The 21,169-nt window shown below is 37.2% G+C and overlaps 1 protein-coding gene across 8 annotated transcripts in view; it reads right to left on the reverse strand.

The window, feature by feature from the left end:
• DDHD1 (DDHD domain containing 1) overlaps positions 1–21,169 on the reverse strand; it is a 106,480-nt gene that overhangs the window by 26,806 nt on the left and 58,505 nt on the right. For all 8 annotated transcript variants that reach the window (XM_019010178.4, XM_055361400.2, XM_031001908.3 and 5 more), the window contains 3 exons: positions 19,749–19,877; positions 18,225–18,372; positions 165–271 (listed from right to left, as the gene is read on the reverse strand). In XM_019010178.4, coding sequence (XP_018865723.4) covers positions 165–271; positions 18,225–18,372; positions 19,749–19,877 — 384 coding nt within the window. The remainder of the gene's footprint in view (positions 1–164; positions 272–18,224; positions 18,373–19,748; positions 19,878–21,169) is intronic.

Raw genomic sequence — 21,169 nt, forward strand, 5'->3', positions numbered from 1 at the left:
ATTTTATTTTCTTCATCTAGAACAAAGGGTGAGTATATCTCAAGACAATTAAATTGAAGACACTATATTCTCAATTAACAAAAAGTGTTTTCTAAAACTTTCTGCATTTATTTTGGTAAAAGTTTGCCATTGGCTAAATCATTCAATTTTTAAATAAAATATACCTCCATCAAGAGTAAGTTTTGACCGCCACTCAACAGGCAGAAATTCAACATGTGTTGCATGGTTGGAAAAATGCCTTTCTTCTATTTTTCTTGCAGCCTCTCTCATCCTAAAAAAACAAACAAAGAAAAATGCAAACAAAGCTTTATGAGAATAACTTCACATATAAATTTATGAGATAAAAATGTGTTTAATCATAACACTTCCATTTGCTTATAGCTTTGTCCAGTTACATTCCAATGACTACCACACTAAGCAAGTCTGCAATACTAGGATACCTTCATTTCATGGTTATTTTCCTAAATTTGCCATCTATGATTTCAAATATTTTAAGCTTTTACATTATATTCTAAATAATTATATGTAAGAATTTTTAGTACACAGAATGGCATAATGAATATCTCTGTGCCATCACCCAGCTCCAAATATTAGCAAGTCATGATCTATCTTGTTTCATCTATTACTCTCTTCATCCTTTCCATAATATAAATTTTAAAATTTTATTTAAAAATATTAAGATACTATAAAATTGACCCTTTTCCCCCTTTTGGTGTCAGTTATATAAATTTTAGCACATGTGCAGATTTGTGATTAGTATTACACAATTCAGAACATGCTATTCTTTTAGTAGTCACTCCCCTCCCCCATATTTAAAAGCAAATCCTAGATATTGCATTATTTTGTCTGTAGTTTAGTATCTACTTCTAAAATATAAGAAAAACATAACCTATTCAGTATTATCATGCCAAAGAAATTAATAATTCTTTAATTTCAGCAAATATGTAGTTCAGTGGTCCTATTTGCCCAGTTGGACTATAAAATATTATTTTAAATTATTTTATAATATTAAAAATTTTTTTACACTTGTTTAAATTCAGCTCTAAATACAATCCACACACTGCAATTGGAAGACATGTCTCTACTATAGGCTCCTTTCTCTATTTGCCTTGTAAAGGCATACCCTGTTTTACTGCATTTATTTTTTAAAAAATTGCACTCTGCAGATATTGCCTTTTTCTCCACTTTTTAAAAAACTGAAGGTCTGTGGCAACCTTGCATGGAGCAAGTCTATTAGTGCATTTTTCCAACAGCACGTGCTCACTGTGTGTCTCTGTGTTACATTTTGTAATCCTCACAATATTTCAAACCTTCTCATTATTATTACATCCACTATGGTTAACTGCACCCATATAAGATGAGCTTAATCGATAAATGTATGTGGTCTGACTGTTCCACTGACTGGCTATTCCCCAACCTTTCTCCTGCTCCGAGGGCTTCCGTATTATCCCTGAGACACAACAATATTGAGATTAGGGCACTTAATAATTCCATACTGGCCTCTAGGTGATCAAGTGAAAAGAAGAGTCGCATATCTCTCACTTCAAATAAAAAACCAGAAATGATTGAGCTTAGTGAGAGAGGCATGTCAAAAGCCAAGCATGCCAAAAGCTGGACCTCTTGCACCAGGTAGCCAATTTGTGAATGCAAAGGAAAAGTTCTTGAAGGAGATTAAAAGTACTACTCCAGTGAACACACAAATAAGAAAATGAAAAAGCCTTATTGTTGATAAGGAGAAAGTTTTAGTGGTCTGGATAGAAGACCAAAACAGCTACAACTTTCCCTTCATTTATGCCAAAGCCTAATCCAGAGCAAGCCTTAACTCTTTTCAATTCTAAAAGACTGAGAGGGGCAAAGAAGCTACCGAAGAAAAGTTTGAAGCTAGCAGGTTGGTGCATGAGGTTTAAGGAAAGAAGCTGTCTCCATAACATAAAAGTGTGAGGTAAGTGCTAATGTAGAAGCTGCATCAAGTTAAGAAGATCTAGTCAAAATAATCAATGAAGGTTGCTACACTGAACAACATATTCTCAATGTAGACAAAAAAGCCTTCTGGACTTTCACAGCTAGAGAGGAGAAGTCAATGCCTGGCTTCAAAGCTTCAAAGGACAGGCTGACTCTCTTGTGAAGAGCTAATGCAGCTGGTAACTTGGAAGTTGAAGCCAAAGCTCACTGACCATCCCAAATAGCCTAGGGCCCTTAAGAATTATGCTAAATCTACTGTGCCTGTGCTCTATAAATAGAACAACAAAGCCTGGATAACAGCACATCTTTTTTACAGCATGGCTTACAGAATATTTTAAGCCCACTGTTGAGACCTACTGCTCAGAAAAAAAAACGATTCCTTTCAAATGGTTACTGCCCGCTGACAATGTACCCGGTCACTCAAGAGCTCTGATGGAGATGTACTAGGAGATGAATGTTGTTTTCATGCCTGCTAACACAATATCCACTCTGCAGCCCATGGATCAAGGAGTAATTTTAACTTTCAAGCCTTATATTTAAGAAACAAATTTTATAATGCTATAGCTGCTATAGATAGTGGATGAATCTGGGCAAAGTAAACTGAAAATATTCTGGAAAGAACTCATCATTCTAGATGCCATTAAGAACATTTGTGATTCAGTGATTCATGGGGGGTGAAAATATCAACATTCCAGAAGTTTGGAATAAATGGATTCCAACCCTCATAAATGACTTTGAGGGGCTCAAGACTTCAGTGAGGAAGTAACTGCAGATGTATTGGAAACAGCAAGAGAACTAAAATAAGCAGAGTGTGAAGATGTGACTGAATTGCTGCAATTTCATGAGAAAACTTCAGTGGATGAGGAGTTGCTTCTTATGGATGAACAAAGAAAGTGGTTTGAGATGGACTCTTGGTGAAGATGTGAATATCGTTGAAATGGCAACAAAGAATTCAGAATATGCCATAAACTTAGTTGATAAGGCAGTGGCAGGGTTTGACAGGATTGATTCAAATTTTCAAGTAAGTTCTACAGTGGGTAAAATGCTTTCAAACTGCATTGCATGTTACAGAGAAATCTTTCATGAGAGGAAGAATCAATCGATGTGGCTAACTTCACTGTTGTCTTATTTTAAGAAATTGCCACACCCACCCCAAACTTCGGCAACTACCATCCTGATCAGTCAGCAGCCATCAACATGGACGCAAGACCCTTCAACAGCAAAAAGATGCTGTGAACTCACAGAAGCCTCAGATAATTGGTTAGTGACATTTAGCAGTACAGCATTTTAAAATTAAGATACGTACACGATTTTTAAAGACATTATGCTATCACATACTTGTTTATAGTGTAGTATAAACGTAACTTTTATATGCACTGAGAAGCCAATTTGTGCAACTTGCTTAATTATGATATTCACTTTATTGCAGTGGTATGGAACCAAACCCACAATATCTTTGAGGTATAACTGTAATTTTTTGTGTATGTGTCCTACAGAGTTACTCAGAGTCCGATTTTCATTCACTGCATCCCTATGGTGTTGTTTAACATGTTCTTTGTCCCGTTTCCTATAATTTGGTAGTTAGTTATAGGGGCTTCATCAGATGCAAGCTCTGTTTTGGCGAGACTACTACTCCATATGTACATAGGTACACACAACTCTTCTCTTTTTAGTGATGATAGCAGTTACTGATGATCATTGTTTAAATCCATTAGTTTATCATGGTGGCAAAAGGGCCTTTTAAATTCCATCACTCTTCATTTGTTTATAGGCTTATACTTCCAGAAAGAGAAATTTCCTTACATTAAATATTTAGCTGCACTGGGGGTATAACCAAATAGTTTCTGCATGAACTGAGGCACAGTTAATCTAGAAAAGGTAGGATAAATGGTTAATTCTTCCCTTTATTAACAGTTTTCAAAATAACAAGTCATTAGGTTTTATATATTTTGATGTCATTGCTAACTCACAGATTTAAGCATATTTGATGCATATGAATCCACTGTAATTATTATCCTTGCCAAGGTTCAAATTGTCTATTTTAGGTCTGTGAATCTCTCCAAGTTGCTTTTGACACAACTTCATTAGTTTTTTGTTTTTTATTTTTAAAAAACAATTGTGGCTTTTAGTATATTCAAAGAGTTATGCAGCTATCACCATTATCTAATTTCATAACACGTTCATCACCCCAGAAAGAAACACCATACCCATTAGCAGTCACTCTCTATCCCTCTTCTTCCCACCCACCAGCACCCACTAATCTACTTTCAGATTTGTCTATTTTGAACATTTCATATAAATAGAATCATACAATATGGGGCCTTTTGTGTCTGGCTTTTCAGTTGGTGTAATGTTTTCAAGACTCATCCATGTTGCATCATAAATCAGTACTTCATTGCTTTTCATTGTTGAATAGTATTTCATTATATGGATATGCCACTTTTGTTTAGCCACTCATCAGTTGATGGATGTTTGGGTTGCTTCCATTTTTTGGCTATCATGAATAATGCTTCTATGAACATTCTTTAACAAGTTTTTGTGGACACACATTTTCAGATCTCTTGGGTATACACATAAGCGATATTACTGGCTCATACACTAACTTTAACTTTTGGAAGAACTGTCAAACTCTTTCCAAAGCAGCTGTACTATTTTCTGATCTCACAAGAAACATGTAAGGGTTGTGATTTTTCTTCATCCTAGCTAATACTTGTTAATTTCCATCTTTTTGATAAGAGTTATCCTAGTGGGTATAAAGTGGTACCTTTAAAGTGGTAGCATTCAAGGTCACATCTCTCTAATAACTAAAGGTGCTGAACATCTTTTCCTGGATTTATTGGCCATTTGTATATCCTATTTTGACAAATGTCTACTCAAATCCTTTACCCATTTAAAAAAACTGGGGTCTTCCTTTTTCAAAAACTGTTGAGTTGTAAGAGTACTTTATATATCCTAGATCCTAGACCTTTATCAGATATGTGGTTTGCTAGTATTTTCTCCCATTCTGAGGGTTGTCTTCATTTTCTTCAGTGTCCTTTGAAGAACAAAAGGACTTTTCTACTTATAATGTCATGTCATTTGCAAACACAGATAGTTTTATCTCTTCCATTCTAATCTAGATGCCTTTTATTTCTTTTCTTGCTTAATTGCTCTGGCTGAAACGTACAGTACAATGCTGAACAGAAGTGGTGAGAGTGGATATCCTTGTCTTGTTCCTGATCTCAAGGAGCAGCTTTCAGTCTTTCACTATTAAAGAATAAGTTTAGCCACAGGCTTTTTGTAGATGCCCTTTACCAGGCTGAGAAAGTTGTCTTCTGTTTCTAATTTCCTGAGTGCTTTTATTATGAAAGTATGTTGAGATTTTGTCAAATGTCTTTTCTGTATCTGAAAATCACATGTGTTTTTTTTCCTTCATTCTACACATGTGGTGGATTACCTTGATTAAAAAAAAAATGTTGACCCAATCTTGCATTCCTGGATAAATCCCACTTAGTCATGGTATATAACCATTTATATATGGTGCTGGATTCAAGTTTGTTGGCATTTCATTGACATTTCTGTGGTCTCTATTCAGTAAGGGATATTTGTATAGTTTTCTTTTCCTTATGATGCTTTCACTGGTTTTTGGTATCGGGGTAATACCGGCTTCACAGAATGAGCTGGGAAATCTTCCTTCCTCTTCCATTTTTTAGAGAGTTTGTAGAGAAGTGGTGCTAATTTTTCTCTATTTTTTTTTTAAGACACAGGATCTTACTATGTGGCCCAGGCTGAAGTGCAGTGGTTAGTCACTGGAACCGTCGTGTACTATAGCCTGGAACTCCTGCTTTACTTGTTACAGGTCTACTCAGATTTTCTATTTCTTACTCGTTACCAGATCAGTTTTCCTAGTTTGTGTCTGTCTTGGAAAGTGATTACTAAAACAGTTTTGGTAGTTTGTTTCTAGAAATCTGTCTATTTAATCTAGGTTATATACTTTGTAGCATAGAATTGTGCATAGTATTCCCTTATAATCCTTTTTATTTCTGTAAGTTTGCTGGTAGTAATGTCTCCTCCTTTATTTTTCATTTTAGTAATTTGAATCTTTTTCTCATTTGGTCTAGTTAAAATGTTCTCAACTTTGTGGATCTTTTCAAAGAACCAGAGTAATACATACAGATCTTCCCTATTTTACAACTGCATACTACTCCATTATATAAATAAAAGCTGTAGTTTATCAAGCCATCTCTTACTGATGAATATTTGAGTAGTTTCCTACGTGATGCTGCTATCAAAAGCCTTGTGCATGCCTCTTTTATTTTTTGCTGATTTTTTTTTTTTGGGATAGTACCTGGAAGTTGGTTTTCTGGGTCAAAGGATAAATACATATGCAATTTTGATAGATACTGCCACATACTCGTTTTCATTGCATTCCATCAGCTGTACAAGAACATCTATTACCTACAGCCTGGCCAAAAAAAGCATGTTGTCAAATTTTGAACTTTTGCTATTGCTAATCTGATAGTTAAGAAATGACATCTGTTTGGGTGCACTGCTCACGCCTGTAATCCCAGCACTTTGGGAGGCCAAGGCAGGCAGATCACTTGAGGTCAGGAGTCTGAGACCAGCCTGGCCAACATGGTGAAATCCCTACTCTACTAAAAAAACATAAAATTAGCTGGGTGTGGTGGTGTGCACCTGTAGTCCCAGCTATTTGGGAGGCTGAGGCAGAAGAATTGCTTGAACCCAGGAGGTGGAGGCTGCAGTGAACCGAGATCACGCCACTGCACAAGAGTCTGGGTGACAGAGCAAAACTCTCTCCAAAAAACAAAAAAAAGACTTTTCACATGGTTAAGAGCCATTTCCTTTTCTGGGAACTATTTGCTTATATCTTTAGCCCATTTTCCTATAAGGTGGTTGAACATATTTTTATTTTTAGAATGATTTTACATATTAAGAATCCTTCATCTGTAAGTTGAAAATGTTTCTTTCAGTTCAACTTAATTTTTCTTTGCCATATTTTTTTTCCTAGACAATATATTTATCAATATTTTTCCTTATTTCTCGTGGATCAAGTCGTAGAATAATTTTCTCTATTCCTAAATTCTAGAAGAATTCAAACTCTCCTTTAAAAAAATCCCTAATACTTGTATAATTTCATTTCTTTTCCTTCCCCCTTCCTTTTTTTTTTTTTTTTTTTTTTTGGAGATGAGGTCTTGCTATGTTGCCCCAGCTGAAGTGCAGTGGCTATTCATAGGTGTGGTCATAGGGCACTACAGCCTCGAACTCCTGGGCTCAAGCGATTCTCCTGCTTCAGCCTCCCATGTAGCTAGGACTATAGGCATGTGCTACCATGGCCTGGTTTCATTTCTTTCACTTAAATGTGATCCAACTGAAATTTATCCTTGTGTGAGAAATGGATCCAATTTATTTTTTTCTATATGCAAATCTAGTTATCCCAATAGTACTTGTTGAGAAGTCTATCTTCATTTTCAGTACATTTTAAAAGACATTGCATTATAATTATGTTTATTGACTGCATATCCCCTAAGTTCGCATTTTAAGAAGCCTAGATTCTACTTTGCCAAAATAAAGATGTGCTTCCCTTATCATCACTGAAAATAAAATGACAGCCAAAACTTTAGACTTGAAGGCAGGATTTCTTTATTATCCACAAAGTCTGAAAGTTCCTTTTTTACATCAGATAAGTAATCGCAGAAACATTTTTAAAGTTTCTTTGTCATCTTTTCAAATGTTCAGTTTTAACAAATATGAGTATATGCAAGGAAGAACATATTTAAAAATTTCTAATATTTTTCTACCCACTCATTCAATTTTGATGGCTGTGTAGTTCTTATGTAAATCATTGTGGCATAGTAATTAGGAAGTGGTACATGTGCTGTGGTTTGAATTTGCACACAAAAGAGTTCATTTAGATTAGTGGTTCTCAACCATAGACAATTTTGTACTTCGAGGGACACTTGGCAATGTTTGGAGATATTTTTGGTTCTAACAACTAAGGGTTTTATTTGCATCAGTGAGGAGAGGCAAGGGATACAGTTATACATCTTACAATGTACAGGCCAGCCATCATAACAAAAAATTATCCAGTCAAAAATGTCAATAGTGATGTAGCTGGGAAACCCTAATTTTGAGTTCTAAACTTGGAAACACTACATCTGCTTAAAATGTTGTTTTGTTATAAAGCAAACTTACACAATCCTTCACTCCACAGGATCGCTATCATAATTCTCAGATGATTAAAAACTGATCAAACAGGTATGTCTACTGAATCATTTGGAGTACTGGAGTGACTGTTAAGAAAAAAAAGAAAAGGATGGAAGAAAAATGAAAAAATAGTGAGGGAAGGAGAAGGGAGAGAAGGGAGAGGAGGGGGATGCGGAAAAGAGGAAGGGGGAGACAGGGAGAGGGAAGAGAGAAGATGGATATGTTCTGGCTATACGCCCAAATTTGCCTTACTAAAAACAGTAAAATCTATTTCTTAAATATCTCATAAGAACTACTGAGACCAATGGGAGATAGAGAAAAATGAGAAAAAGGAATGATTAAACAATATTATACTATACCTCAGACAATGACCCACTACTGTGCTGCTAGGCATGCACAAAAATCATGATTTCAGTCCTGTTATAAGCTTATTTCAATTTCCATGTTCTCTGAGCAATGAATGTTTACTTCACATTGTAAGAAGAGAAGATAGAGATTAATAGCACTTAAGAATTACTGTACAACTGAGGATCATTAAATAGCTGTAAAACATAAGTCTTCATAATTCCTCTCAATTAGAAAAAAATTGGTAAACTAATTGGTTTTAAGAAAATATATGTGTGACATAAATATAGAAAAAAATAGAAAAAGATATAAATAGAAAATCATGAACAGTGATCTCCAAGATACCTTTTTTTTTTTTTTTTTTTTTTAAGAGATGAGGTTGGCTGGGCATGGTGGCTCACGCCTGTAATCCCAGCACATTGGGAAGCTGAGGCGGGTGGATCACCTGAGGTCAGGAGTTCAAGACCAGCCTGACCAATATGGTGAAGCCCTGTCTCTACTAAAAATACAAAAATTAGCCGGGTGTGGTGACGTGTGACTGTAGTTCCAGCTACTAGGAAGGCTGAGATAGGAGAATTTCTTCAACCCAGGAGGCGGAGGCTGCAGTGAGCCAAGATCACGCCACCACACTCCAGCTTGGGCGACAGAGTGAGACTCTATCTCAAAAAAAAAAAAAAAAAAGACATGGGGTCTTGCTTCATTATCCAATGCTGCAGTGCACTGGCAACTCACAGGTACGATCATAGCACACCACAGTCTTGAACTCTTGGGCTCAAGCAATCCAAAATACATTTTTTAAACAAACAAACAAACAAACAAAAAAAACAAGGTCCAGAAGTCTATAGCATGCACCTTTTGTGTGGAAAAAAATTTGTGTATGCCTAAAGAAAATCTAGAAGACTCTAAATGGGGACACAAGGACAAAGGAAAATGAGGGAAGATGAGGACAGAAATGAGAATCAGCCTTTTTACTCCATATTTTAATATTTTGTTTTGTGAACTACATGTATGTCCTGTGCAAAAAAATAAGTTTCGTTGATATTCTTGTCACTATTGTTTATTCTCCCATTTTTTTTCTGTACTTACGGGTTTATGCCTTTTTGCTTTTTAAAATTCTTTTTTATATCATGTTCATAGAGGTTTCAGGAGGGAATAAGATAAGCTCATGTGTTCAACATACTGTGTTTAACTGAAAACCTCTTTATAGACTTCTAAGATTATAGCTTTAAAATGACTAATTTAGGGTATTAGATATGCCAAGTTCTATGAAGAGTTCCCTTGTAATTAAACTCCACAAAAAGTAAATTCAATTGTATTTAAAATGCCTTCCGTTTATCCCTTTTAGTAAACTAATTCTGACATTCCCAGAAGTTGTCTAAAAATTTGCTTCTCAGTCTATGTAAGCAGTAAACGTATTTTTCTGGAACAAAGGTGATTAAAGCTAGTCTGAACTAATCATTAGCAAGTTTGCTAAAATAAGGTTAAGAGGGAAAACTCTCTATTCCCAGGAATCTAAGACATGATTTAAAGAAATCCTCAGAGAACAAAAGGCTGTCAAATCAATCACAAGTACACACAAGCTTCAGGATGGCACTGATAAGGATGAAGTTTTGTATAGTCCTGAACACTGAACTTAGGAATGACAGCAAGCAGGGAAATGGTAAGAAATCCTATGGATTTTCCCATCTTTCTCTCTTTTATTATGCAGAATTCCTTTTTATATGAATATTTTCCATTGATTACTAAGTTATGTGTAGAATTTTCCATCAAATTAACCTGTCTACGAAGAAATGATGGCAATGCTCCCTGTAGTGGACACTTGGGTTTTTTTTTGAGCCACCTTGGATTCATTCATCCTGCTTCCAATAATAGCTCTTGATTTTTATCTGTGAATCTAGCTCTTCCTACAGTTAAGATGAAGTCAACCTCCATCTGATTCTAGGTTGGGAATATGACAAGTTTAGCCAATCATACCCTGCATGGCTACATACATAGATTCAGGAAGTTGGATCAACATCATTAGTCACTAAAATGCATAGACTAGCTGGGACTTCTGGAAAAAAGGACTTATTCTTCTTGAATTTGAACACAAGATTATATAAATCACATTTGGAATCAAAGGAGATGTGTGATAATGGCTCCAAAATGAAGGCGATAGAGCAGATAAAACTGGATTTTGATGACTTGCTTGGCAATATGACTCCTAGACTCCTCAGTTTTATGAGTTACTAAATCCTGCTTTTGGCTTAAGCCTTTTTGGGTTAGGATTTCCCTCACTTGTACTCAAAGAAATCAAACTGATACCTTCTTATTTATCAATGGCTCCAGAGAGAATATACAAGTAAACCTAGTTCTCAGGTTCCTAGATATTCAAGCAAAATATCTGCATACTAACATATAAATATAAACATCACGGGAAGTAATACATAACTCATCAGAGAGTAAAATCAGGATCAGAGGGAAGAGATTCCTGTAATATAAGCTATGGAGATTGAAAAGGATCAAGGTTGGCCTGGCACTATGTGACAAGGTTTTTTCTTTAAAAAGTTGAATTTGAGGTCTTTTCCAAGATGGTCAAATAGGAACAGCTCTGGTCTGCAGCTCCCAGCTTGATCGATGCAGAAGACAGGTGATTTCTGCATCTCCAACTGAGGTACCTGGTTCATCTCACTGGGACTGGTTGGACAGTGGGTGCAGCCCATGGAGGGCGAGCCGAAGCAGGGTGGGGCATTGCCTCACCCAGGAGGCGCAAGGGGTCTGGGGATTTCCCTTTCCTAGCCAAGGGAAGCCGTGACAGACTGTAATGGGAAAATCGAGACACTGCCACTTAAATACTGTGCTTTTCCAACGGTCTGAGCAAATGTCACACCAGATTATATCCCGCGCCTGGCTCAGCGGGTCCCACACCCACAGAGCCTTGCTCGTTGCTAGCGCAGCAGTCTGAGATCAAACTGCTAGGCGGCAGCCTGGCTGGGGAAGGGGCATCTGCCATTGCTGAGGCTTGAGAAGGTAAATAAAGCGGTTGGGAAGCTCAAACTGGGTGGAGCCCACCGCAGCTCAATGAGGCCCGCATGCCTCTGTAGACTCCACCTCTGGGGGCAGGGCATAGCTGAACAAAAGGCAGCAGAAACTTCTGCAGACTTAAACATCCCTGTCTGACAGCTCTGAAAAGAGCAGTGGTTCTCCCAGCACGGGGTTTGAACTCTGAGAATGGACAGATTGCCTCCTCAAGTGGGTCCCTGACCCCTATGCAGCCTAACTGGGAGACACCTCCCAGTAGGGGCCAAAAGACACCTCACACAGCCGGGTGCCCCTCTGAGACGAAGCTTCCAGAGGAATGATCAGACAGCAATAATTGCTTTTCTTCAATATTTGCTGCTCTGCAGCCTCCGCTGGTAATACCCAGGCAAACAGGGTCTGGAGTGGACCTCCAGCAAACTCCAACAGACCTGCAGCTGAGGGACCTGACTGTTAGAAGGAAAACAAACAAACAGAAAGGAATAGCAGCAGCATCAACAAAAAGGACATCCACACCAAAACCCCATCTGTACGTCACCATCATCAAAGAACAAAGGTAGATAAAACCACAAAGATGGGGAGAAACTACAGCAGAAAAGCTGAAAATTCTAAAACCCAGAGCACCTCGTCTCCTCCAAAGGATCGCAGCTCCTCGCCAGCAATGGAACAAAGCTGGACGGAGAATGACTTTGATGAGCTGGCAAAAGTAGGCTTCAGAAGGTTGGTAATAACAAATTTCTCTGAGCTAAAGGAGCATGTTCGAACCCATCGCAAGGAAGCTAAAAACCTTGAAAAAAGATTAGATGAATGGCTAACTAGAATAAACAGTGTAGAGAAGACCTTAAATGACCTGATGGAGCTGAAAACCATGACACGAGAACTACGTGACGCACGCACAAGCTTCGGTAGCTGATTTGATCAAGGGGAAGAAAGGTTATGAGTGATTGAAGATCAAAGTCATGAAATGAAGCGAAAAGAGAAGTTAAGAGAAAAAAGAGTAAAAAGAAACAAACAAAGCCTCCAAGAAATATGGGACTATGTGAAAAGACCAAATGTATGTCTGATTGGTGTTCCTGAAAGTGACAGGGAGAATTGGAACCAAGCTGGAAAACACTCTTTAGGATATTATCCAGGAGAACTTCCCCAACCTAGCAAGGCAGACCAACATTCAACTTCAGGAAATACAGAGAACACCACAAAGACACTCCTCGAGAAGAGCAACTCCAAGACACATAATTGTCAGATTCACCAAGGTTGAAATGAAGGAAAAAATGTTAAGGGCAGCCAGAGAGAAAGGTCAGGTTACCCACAAAGGGAAGCCCATCAGACTAATGGCGGATCTCTCGGCAGAAACTCCACAAGCCAGAAGAGAGTGGGGGCCAATATTCAACATTCTTAAAGAAAAGAATTTTCAACCCAGAATCTCATATCCAGCCAAACTAAGCTTCATAAGTGAAGGAGAAATAAAATCTTTTACAGACAAGCAAATGCTGAGAGATTCTGTCACCACCAGGCCTGCCTTACAAGAGCTCCTGAAGGAAGCACTAAACATGGAAAGGAACAACTGGTACCAGCCACTGCAAAAACATGCCAAATTGTAAAGACCATTGATGCTGGGAAGAAACTGCAGCAATTAATGGGCAAAATAACCAGCTAACATCATAATGACAGGATCAAATTCACACATAACAATATTAACCTTAACTGTAAATGGGCTAAATGTCCCCAGTTAAAAGATACAGACTGGCAAATGGGATAGAGTAAAGACCCATCAGTGTGCTGTATTCAGGAGACCCATCTCACATGCAGAGACACACACAGGCCCAAAATAAAGGGGTGGAGGAAGCTCAACCAAGCAAATGAAAAGCCAAAAAAAAAAAAAAAAAAAAAAAAAAAAAGCAGGGATTGCAATCCTAGTCTCTGATAAAACAGACTTTAAACCAACAAAGATCGAAAGAGACAAAGAAGGACGTTACATAATGGTAAAGGGATCAATTCAACAAGAAGAGCTAACTATCCTAAATATATATGCACCTAATACAGGAGCACCCAGATTCATAAAGGAAGTCCTTAGAGACCCTACAAAGATACTTAGACTCCCATAGAATAATAATGGGAGACTTTAACACCCCACTGTCAATATTAGACGGATCAACGAGATAGAAGGTTAACAAGGATATCCAGGACTTGAACTCAGCTCTGCACCAAGCAGACCTAATAGACATCTACAGACCTCTCCACCCCAAATCAATAGAATATACATTCTTCTCAGCACCACATCACACTTATTCCAAAATTGACCACACAGTTGGAAGTAAAGCACTCCTCAGCAAAGGTAAAAGAACCCAAATGACAACAAACTGTGTCTCAGACCACAGTGCGATCAAATTAGAAGTCAGGATTAAGAAACTCACTCAAAACCACACAAATACATGGAAACTGAACAACCTGCTGAATGACTACTGGGTACATAACGAAATGAAGGCAGAAATAAAGATGTGCTTTGAAACCAATGAGAACAAAGACACAATGTACCAGAATCTCTGGGACATTTAAAGCAGTGTATAGAGGAAAATTTATAGCACTAAATGCCCACAACAGACAGCAGGAAAGATCTAAAATTGACACCCCAACATCAGAATTAAAAGAACTAGAGAAGCAAGAGGAAACAAATTCAAAATATAGCAGAAGGCAAGAAATAACTAAGATCAGAGCAGAACTGAAGGAAATAGCAACACAAAAAACCCTTCAAAAAAATCAATGAATCCAGGAGCTGGTTTTTTGAAATGATCAACAAAATTGATAGACCGCTAGCAAGACTAAAAAAGAAGAAAAAAGAGAAGAATCAAATAGATGCAATAAAAAACGATCAAGAGATTACTACTACTGATCCCACAGAAATACAACAAACTACCATCAGAGAATACTATAAACACCTCTATGCGAATAAACTAGAAAATCTAGAAGAAATGGATAAACTCCTGGACACATACACCTTCCCCCAAGACTAAACCAGGAGGAAGTTGAATCACTGAATAGACCAATAACAGGCTCTGAAATTAAGGCAATAATTAATAACCTACCAACCAAAAAAAGTCCAGGACCAGAGAGATTCACAGCCAAATTCTTCCAGAGGTACAAAGAGGAGCTGGTACCATTCCTTCTGAAACTATTGCAGTCAATAGAAAAAGAGGGAATCCTCCCTAACTCATTTTATCAGGCCAACATCATCCTGATACCAAGGCCTGGCAGAGACACAACAAAGAGAATTTTAGACCAATATCCCTGATGAACATCAATGCAAAAATCCTCAATAAAATACTGGCAAACCGAATCCAGCAGCACATCAAAAAGCGTACCTACCAAGATCAAGGTGGCTTCATCCCTGGGATGCAAGTCTGGTTCAATATACGCAAATCAATAAACGTAATCCATCACATAACCAGAACCAAAGACAAAAACCATGTAATTATCTCAATAGATGCAGAAAAGGCCTTTGACAAAATTCAACAGCACTTCATGCTAAAAACTCTCAATAAACTAGGTATTGATGGAACATATCTCAAAATAATAAGAGCTATTTATGACAAACCCACAGCCAATACCATACTGAATGGACAAAAACTGGAAGCATTCCCTTTGAAAACTGGCACAAGACAGGGATGCCATCTCTCACCACTCCTATTCTACATAGTGTTGGAAGTTCTGGCCAGGGCAATCAGGCAAGAGAAAGAAATAAAGGGTATTCAATTAGGAAAAGAGGAAGTCAAATCATCCCTACTTGCAGATGACATTACTGTATATTTAGAAAACCCCATTGTCTCAGCCCAAAATCTCCTTAAGCTGATAAGCAACTTCAGCAAAGTCTCAGGATACAAAATCGATGTGCAAAAATCACAAGCATTCTTATAAACCAATAACAGACAGAGACAAATCATGAGTGAACTCCCATTCACAATTGCTTCAAAGAGAATAAAATATCTAGGAATCCAACTTACAAGGGATGTGAAGGACCTCTTCAAGGAGAACTACAAACCCTGCTCAACGAAATAAAAGAGGACACAAACAAATGGAAGAACATTCCATGCTCATGGATAGGAAGAATCAATATCATGAAAATGGTTATAATGCCAAAAGTAATTTATAGATTCAATGCCATCCCCATCAAGCTACCAATGACTTGCTTCACAGAATTGGAAAAAACTACTCTAAAGTTCATATGGAACCAAAAAAGAGCTCACATAGCCAAGACAATCCTAAGCAAAAAGAACAAAGCTGGAGGCATCATGCTAACTGACTTCAAACTATACTACAAGGCTACAGTAACCAAAACAGCATGGTACTGGTATCAAAACAGAGATATACACCAATGGAACAGAACAGAGGCCTCAGAAATAACACCACACATCTACAACCATCTGATCTTTGACAAACGTGACAAAAACAAGAAATGGGGAAAGGATTCCCTATTTAATAAATGATGCTGGGAAAACTGGCTAGCCATATGTAGAAACTGGCTAGCCATATGTAGAAACTGGCTAGCCATATGTAGAAAGCTGAAACTGGATCCCTTCCTTACACAAAATTAATTACACCTTATACAAAATTTAATTCAAGATGGATTAAGGACTTAAATGTTAGACCTAAAACCATAAAAACCCTAGAAGAAAACCTAGGCAATACCATTCAGGACATAGGCATGGGCAAACACTTCATGTCTAAAACACCAAAGACTTCATGTCTAAAACACCAAAAGCAATGGCAACAAAAGCCAAAATTGACAAATGGGATCTAATTAACCTAAAAAGCTTCTGCACAGCAAGAGAAACTACCATCAGAGTGAACAGGCAACCTACAGAATGGGAGAAAATTTTTGCTATCTACCCATTTAAACAAGGGCTAATATCCAGAATCTACAAAACTTAAACAAATTTACAAGAAAAAATCAAAGAACCCCATCAAAAAGTAGGCAACAGATATGAAGAGACACTTCTCAAAAGAAGACATTTATGCAGCCAACAGACACATGAAAAAATGCTTATCATCACTGGCCATCAGAGAAATGCAAATCAAAACCACAATGAGATACCATCTCACACCAGTTAGAATGGCAATCATTAAAAAGTCAGGAAACAACAGGTGCTGGAGAGGATGTGGAGAAATAGGAACACTTTTACACTGTTGGTGGGACTGTAAACTAGTTCAACCATTGTGGAAGACAGTGTGGTGATTCCTCAGGGATCTAGAACTAGAAATACCATTTGACCCAGCCATTCCATGACTGGGTATATACCCAAAGGATTATAAATCATGCTACTATGAAGACACATGCACACGTATGTTTATTGCGGCACTATTCACAATAGCAAAGACTTGGAACCAAACCAAATGTTCATCAATGATAGACTGGATTAAGAAAATGTGACACATATACACCATGGAATACGACACAGCCATAAAAAAGGATGAGTTCATGTCCTTTGTATGGACATGGATGTAGCTGGAAACCATCATTCTCAGCAAACTATCGCAAGGACAGAAAACCAAACACCGCATGTTCTCACTCATATGTGGGAATTGAACAATGAGAACACTTGGACACAGGGTAGGGAACATCACACACCGGGCCCCACTGGGGTGGGGGGATGGAGGAGGCATAGCATTAGGAGAAATACCTAATGTAAATGATGAGTTAATGGGTACAGCAAACCAACATGGCACATGTATACATATGTAACAATCCTGCAGGTTGTGCACATGTACCCTAGAACTTAAAGTATAATAAAAAAAAAAAGTTGAATTGTATTTTAACTTTAATCCGTTATCTGGCATTAAGAGATGTTACAATAAAAAGTGAAATAAAACTCAGCATTGCATTATTATTATAGAGGTGTTGCTGAGGACATACTTCCTAGTATCACACACTGTTTGCTTTATAAGGACTCAAGGCTTTATAAGCCTCAGAGTCAAATAAACTGGGCTTGTCAACAACAGACTTGCTCTCTTGGCATCATCTATAACTGATTATATTTTTCTTTATACTGGTTGCTAGCTCAGAGCCAAATTTGTGGTGGAACCCTTAACCCTAACATGCCCTTTTAACAAAGTTGTTAATGTTTTTGAAACATGCAAATATCACATATACCCCTAAGACATCTTAAAAAGTTTCAGGATAAAGCTGAATATAAATAAACTAATGAGGTAAATAACCTGTCCGGTGTGTTGGTAAATAATCCACTGTTTTCCACATAAAATTCAGAGTTCAGTCTCCTTGGGTAGCAATTAATCAGATAGGTTAAGCTGCTAACTGGCTAATTCTTAGCCTTTTTAGAGTTGTGCAACTTTGCAGTATTCTTAGTTTCTGAAGTTCAGAGAGTAAGATGTAACTTAAAACTAGATCTTTTTCTTGCTTTCAATGTTAGATTATAAATTAACTTAATATATTAGATTAAAAAAGTCTTCCTTATCCCTCTTCTCCATACTGTGGGGAGAAAGATCAAACACTGTCATCATCCTGTAGACATAATCCCTCTCAAAATTTGGTCCAGATACTTGATCTATGACTTAAGAGGTATTAGAACAGTTGGCACTGGAGGAACATGCAGTGGAATTAGTATACTGTTAATATCTCTTATACCCTGGATCAAAGTTTGGATTCTAGATTAGATATAGAATGTATTCATCAAAGAACTTACATAGCTGTATTTTTGATAATTCTTCCTTGGTCCATTTTCTGCCCAATGCCATGCACAACAAATACAATATGGGTAGTCTGTGATGGCTTGTCTTCTAATGTGGCTTCTTCTACATAACCTCTATGAAGTCTGGTACCACTACTTGATGCTGTAGAAAAATTATAATTCTAAGTTTACTATTTAATCTGAGAAATAGCATTTCCACAATATATTAAAAGAAAAAAAAAGAAGTAAAAGGAATATTATGAAAAAATTTCACTGGCTGTGGGGGAGGAAATAAAAACTGTAAGAAGGTATATATTGATCAGCTGTGATATAAAGTGAACTGGACACAACACCAAAGCCAGAAACCATAAAGAGAAAGAAATGGAAGGAAAGAAGGACAAACTGAATATATAAAAATTTAAAGCTTCTATATTATAATAAGAAAATATCAGGAAAAAAGAAATGGCAAACTGGAAAAAAATATGCAAAATATAACACATAATTACTTAAGCATACAGAGAGAGCTTACTAATTAAAAAGTAAAGACAACCATTCAAATAGCAAAATAAAGTTATGGAAGGTAATTCAGAAAATCAATATAACTAATAAACATAAAAAGATATTCAAAGCACACTTATTGATGAAATTAAAATTTTAAAATAGGATATAAAAATTTTATCAAACTTTAAAATTCTTTTTACATTTATTTTTTGATAATGCTCTCACATCTTTCCCAGGTATCATTCTCTCTTTTCTTTCATTTAGTCAAACTTCTCTAAACAGTTGTCAGGCCAGGCACTGTATTTCAAGCCTGTAACCCCAGAGCTTTGGGAGACCAAGGCGAGAGGATGGCTTGTGCCCAAAAATTTGAGACCAGCCTGGACAACACAAGGAGACTCCGTTTCTACAAAAAAATAAAAAAAATTAGCTGGGCATGGTGATGCATCCCTGTAATCCTAGTTACTGAGGAGGCTGAGTTTGGAGGATTGCTTGAGCCCAGGAATTAGTTCCAGGTTATGATGTGCTATGATCACACCACTGTACTCCAGCCTGGGGGACAGAGTGAGACCCCATTTTAAAATAAAACAAGAAGAAAAAAAAAGGAGTTGTCTATTCTCATTGCTTCCATTGCTTCACTTTCTACTTACGCTTCAACCCATGCCGATCTGGTTTCTGCCCCATCAATCCATCTAAGTCACCAGTGACCTCCAGGTCACTAAATACAATGGAAAACTTTCAGTCCTCATCTTCCTTGACACTATATTTCAACTGCCACATTTTAGGTTTAACAGCTTTTGTGCTTTTAGAAGTATAAAAGATATTTATTAATTTTGTGAAATCATTCTAAATATATAATTATTCCTTGATGAACACGTCAACTCAATCAACTTAATACAAGTTTCATTTAAAAAGGAATCTGTCACTAAATTTAATATACTTAAAACATACTAAAAACAGAATATGAATTGTCTATTTTGAATATGACAGAAAGTCAGATTCCCAAAATTTTGATAAGCTCTAGTAATATTTAACAATTACCTTTAGAAAATCCCAGTTTTTGGGTAACTGTTCTTGCAATTTTAGATGTTGTTGCATCACTATAAAGATATACTTCATCCACACTGTGCCAGTCCACATGGTTTCGACTCAACTTGAAACTATGAACAGCTATTGCAAAAAGGAAAAGCTAATTTGAAGGTCTCCAAGACAAACTTTATTTGTTTGAAGAATTATAACACTCAGATTTTAAAATCAATATGTTATCTAACAAACTCAGATATGTAACTTAATTCAATAAAACACTATTTCACATAAAAAAAGTTATGTGAAGCAAGTAATGGATAGGGACTTTATTTTATAAATGATTAATCCTGCTACAGGGAATGGCAACTTTTTAAATCATTGAGTGACTTAAGTATCATAATTTTAACCTCTAATATACAGCTTCTATGTGTTTTGATAATTAAACAACTGCTTTCCCGGGTGATGTGGCTGACTCTTCATTGGGTCTAAGGCATATATATACCTCAAGCCCTCAATAGCTTTGACAGAGCAACTTAATTTCAGTTTCTTCTACTGATTTTACTAAAAATATCAAAGGATTTGTAAAAATTTCACTAAGTGGCCAGGTGCAGTGGCTCACGCCTGTAATCCCAGCACTTTGGGAGGCCGAGGCAGGCGGATCACGAGGTCAGAAGATCGAGACCATCCTGGCTAACATGGTGAAACCTCGTCTCTACAAAAATACAAAAAAAAATTAGCCGGGCTTGGTGGCGGGCGCCTGTAGTCCCAGCTACTCAGGAGGCTGAGGCAGGAGAATGGCGTGAACCTGGGAGGTGGAGCTTGCAGTGAGCCGAGATCGCGCCACTGCACTCCCGCCTGCGCTACAGAGCAAGACTCCGTCTAAAAAAAAAAGAAAAAAATTTCACTAAGTGCTAGACAAAATAAGACTCAGAGGGGAAAAAAATTTACCTTTAAACTGGGAAAAAAATAATCTATTAGAAAATGAGGTATTTTTGTAATGGATAGTAAAGCCAATAATTACTGGATATTGCTCATCATAGCAGAAATCCAAAATTGAAAGATATTTTAGTAATACAAAATTAAGGAAATGTTTTTCTGCTACGATGTTCAAATCAGTATGGTTGGCTGGGTGCAGTCAGTCATGCCTGTAATCCAGCACTCTGGGAGGCTTAGGCAGGAGGATCACTGGAGCCCAGGAGTTTGATAGCAGCCTGGGCAACAATAATGAGACCCCGTCTCTTAAAAAGAAAACTAAAAAATTAGCTGGGCATGGTAATATGTGCCTGTGGTTCCAGCTACTTGGGAGGCTGAGGCAGGAGGATCGCTTAAGCCCAGGAGGTCAAGCCTGCAATGAGCTATGATCATGCCACTGCACTCTAGCCTGGGCAACACAGAGAGATCCTGTCTCAAAAAAAAAAAAAAATCAGTATGGTTGC

This window comes from Gorilla gorilla, chromosome 15 (assembly GCF_029281585.2).
Source record: "Gorilla gorilla gorilla isolate KB3781 chromosome 15, NHGRI_mGorGor1-v2.1_pri, whole genome shotgun sequence".
Taxonomy (NCBI): Eukaryota; Metazoa; Chordata; class Mammalia; order Primates; family Hominidae; genus Gorilla; species Gorilla gorilla.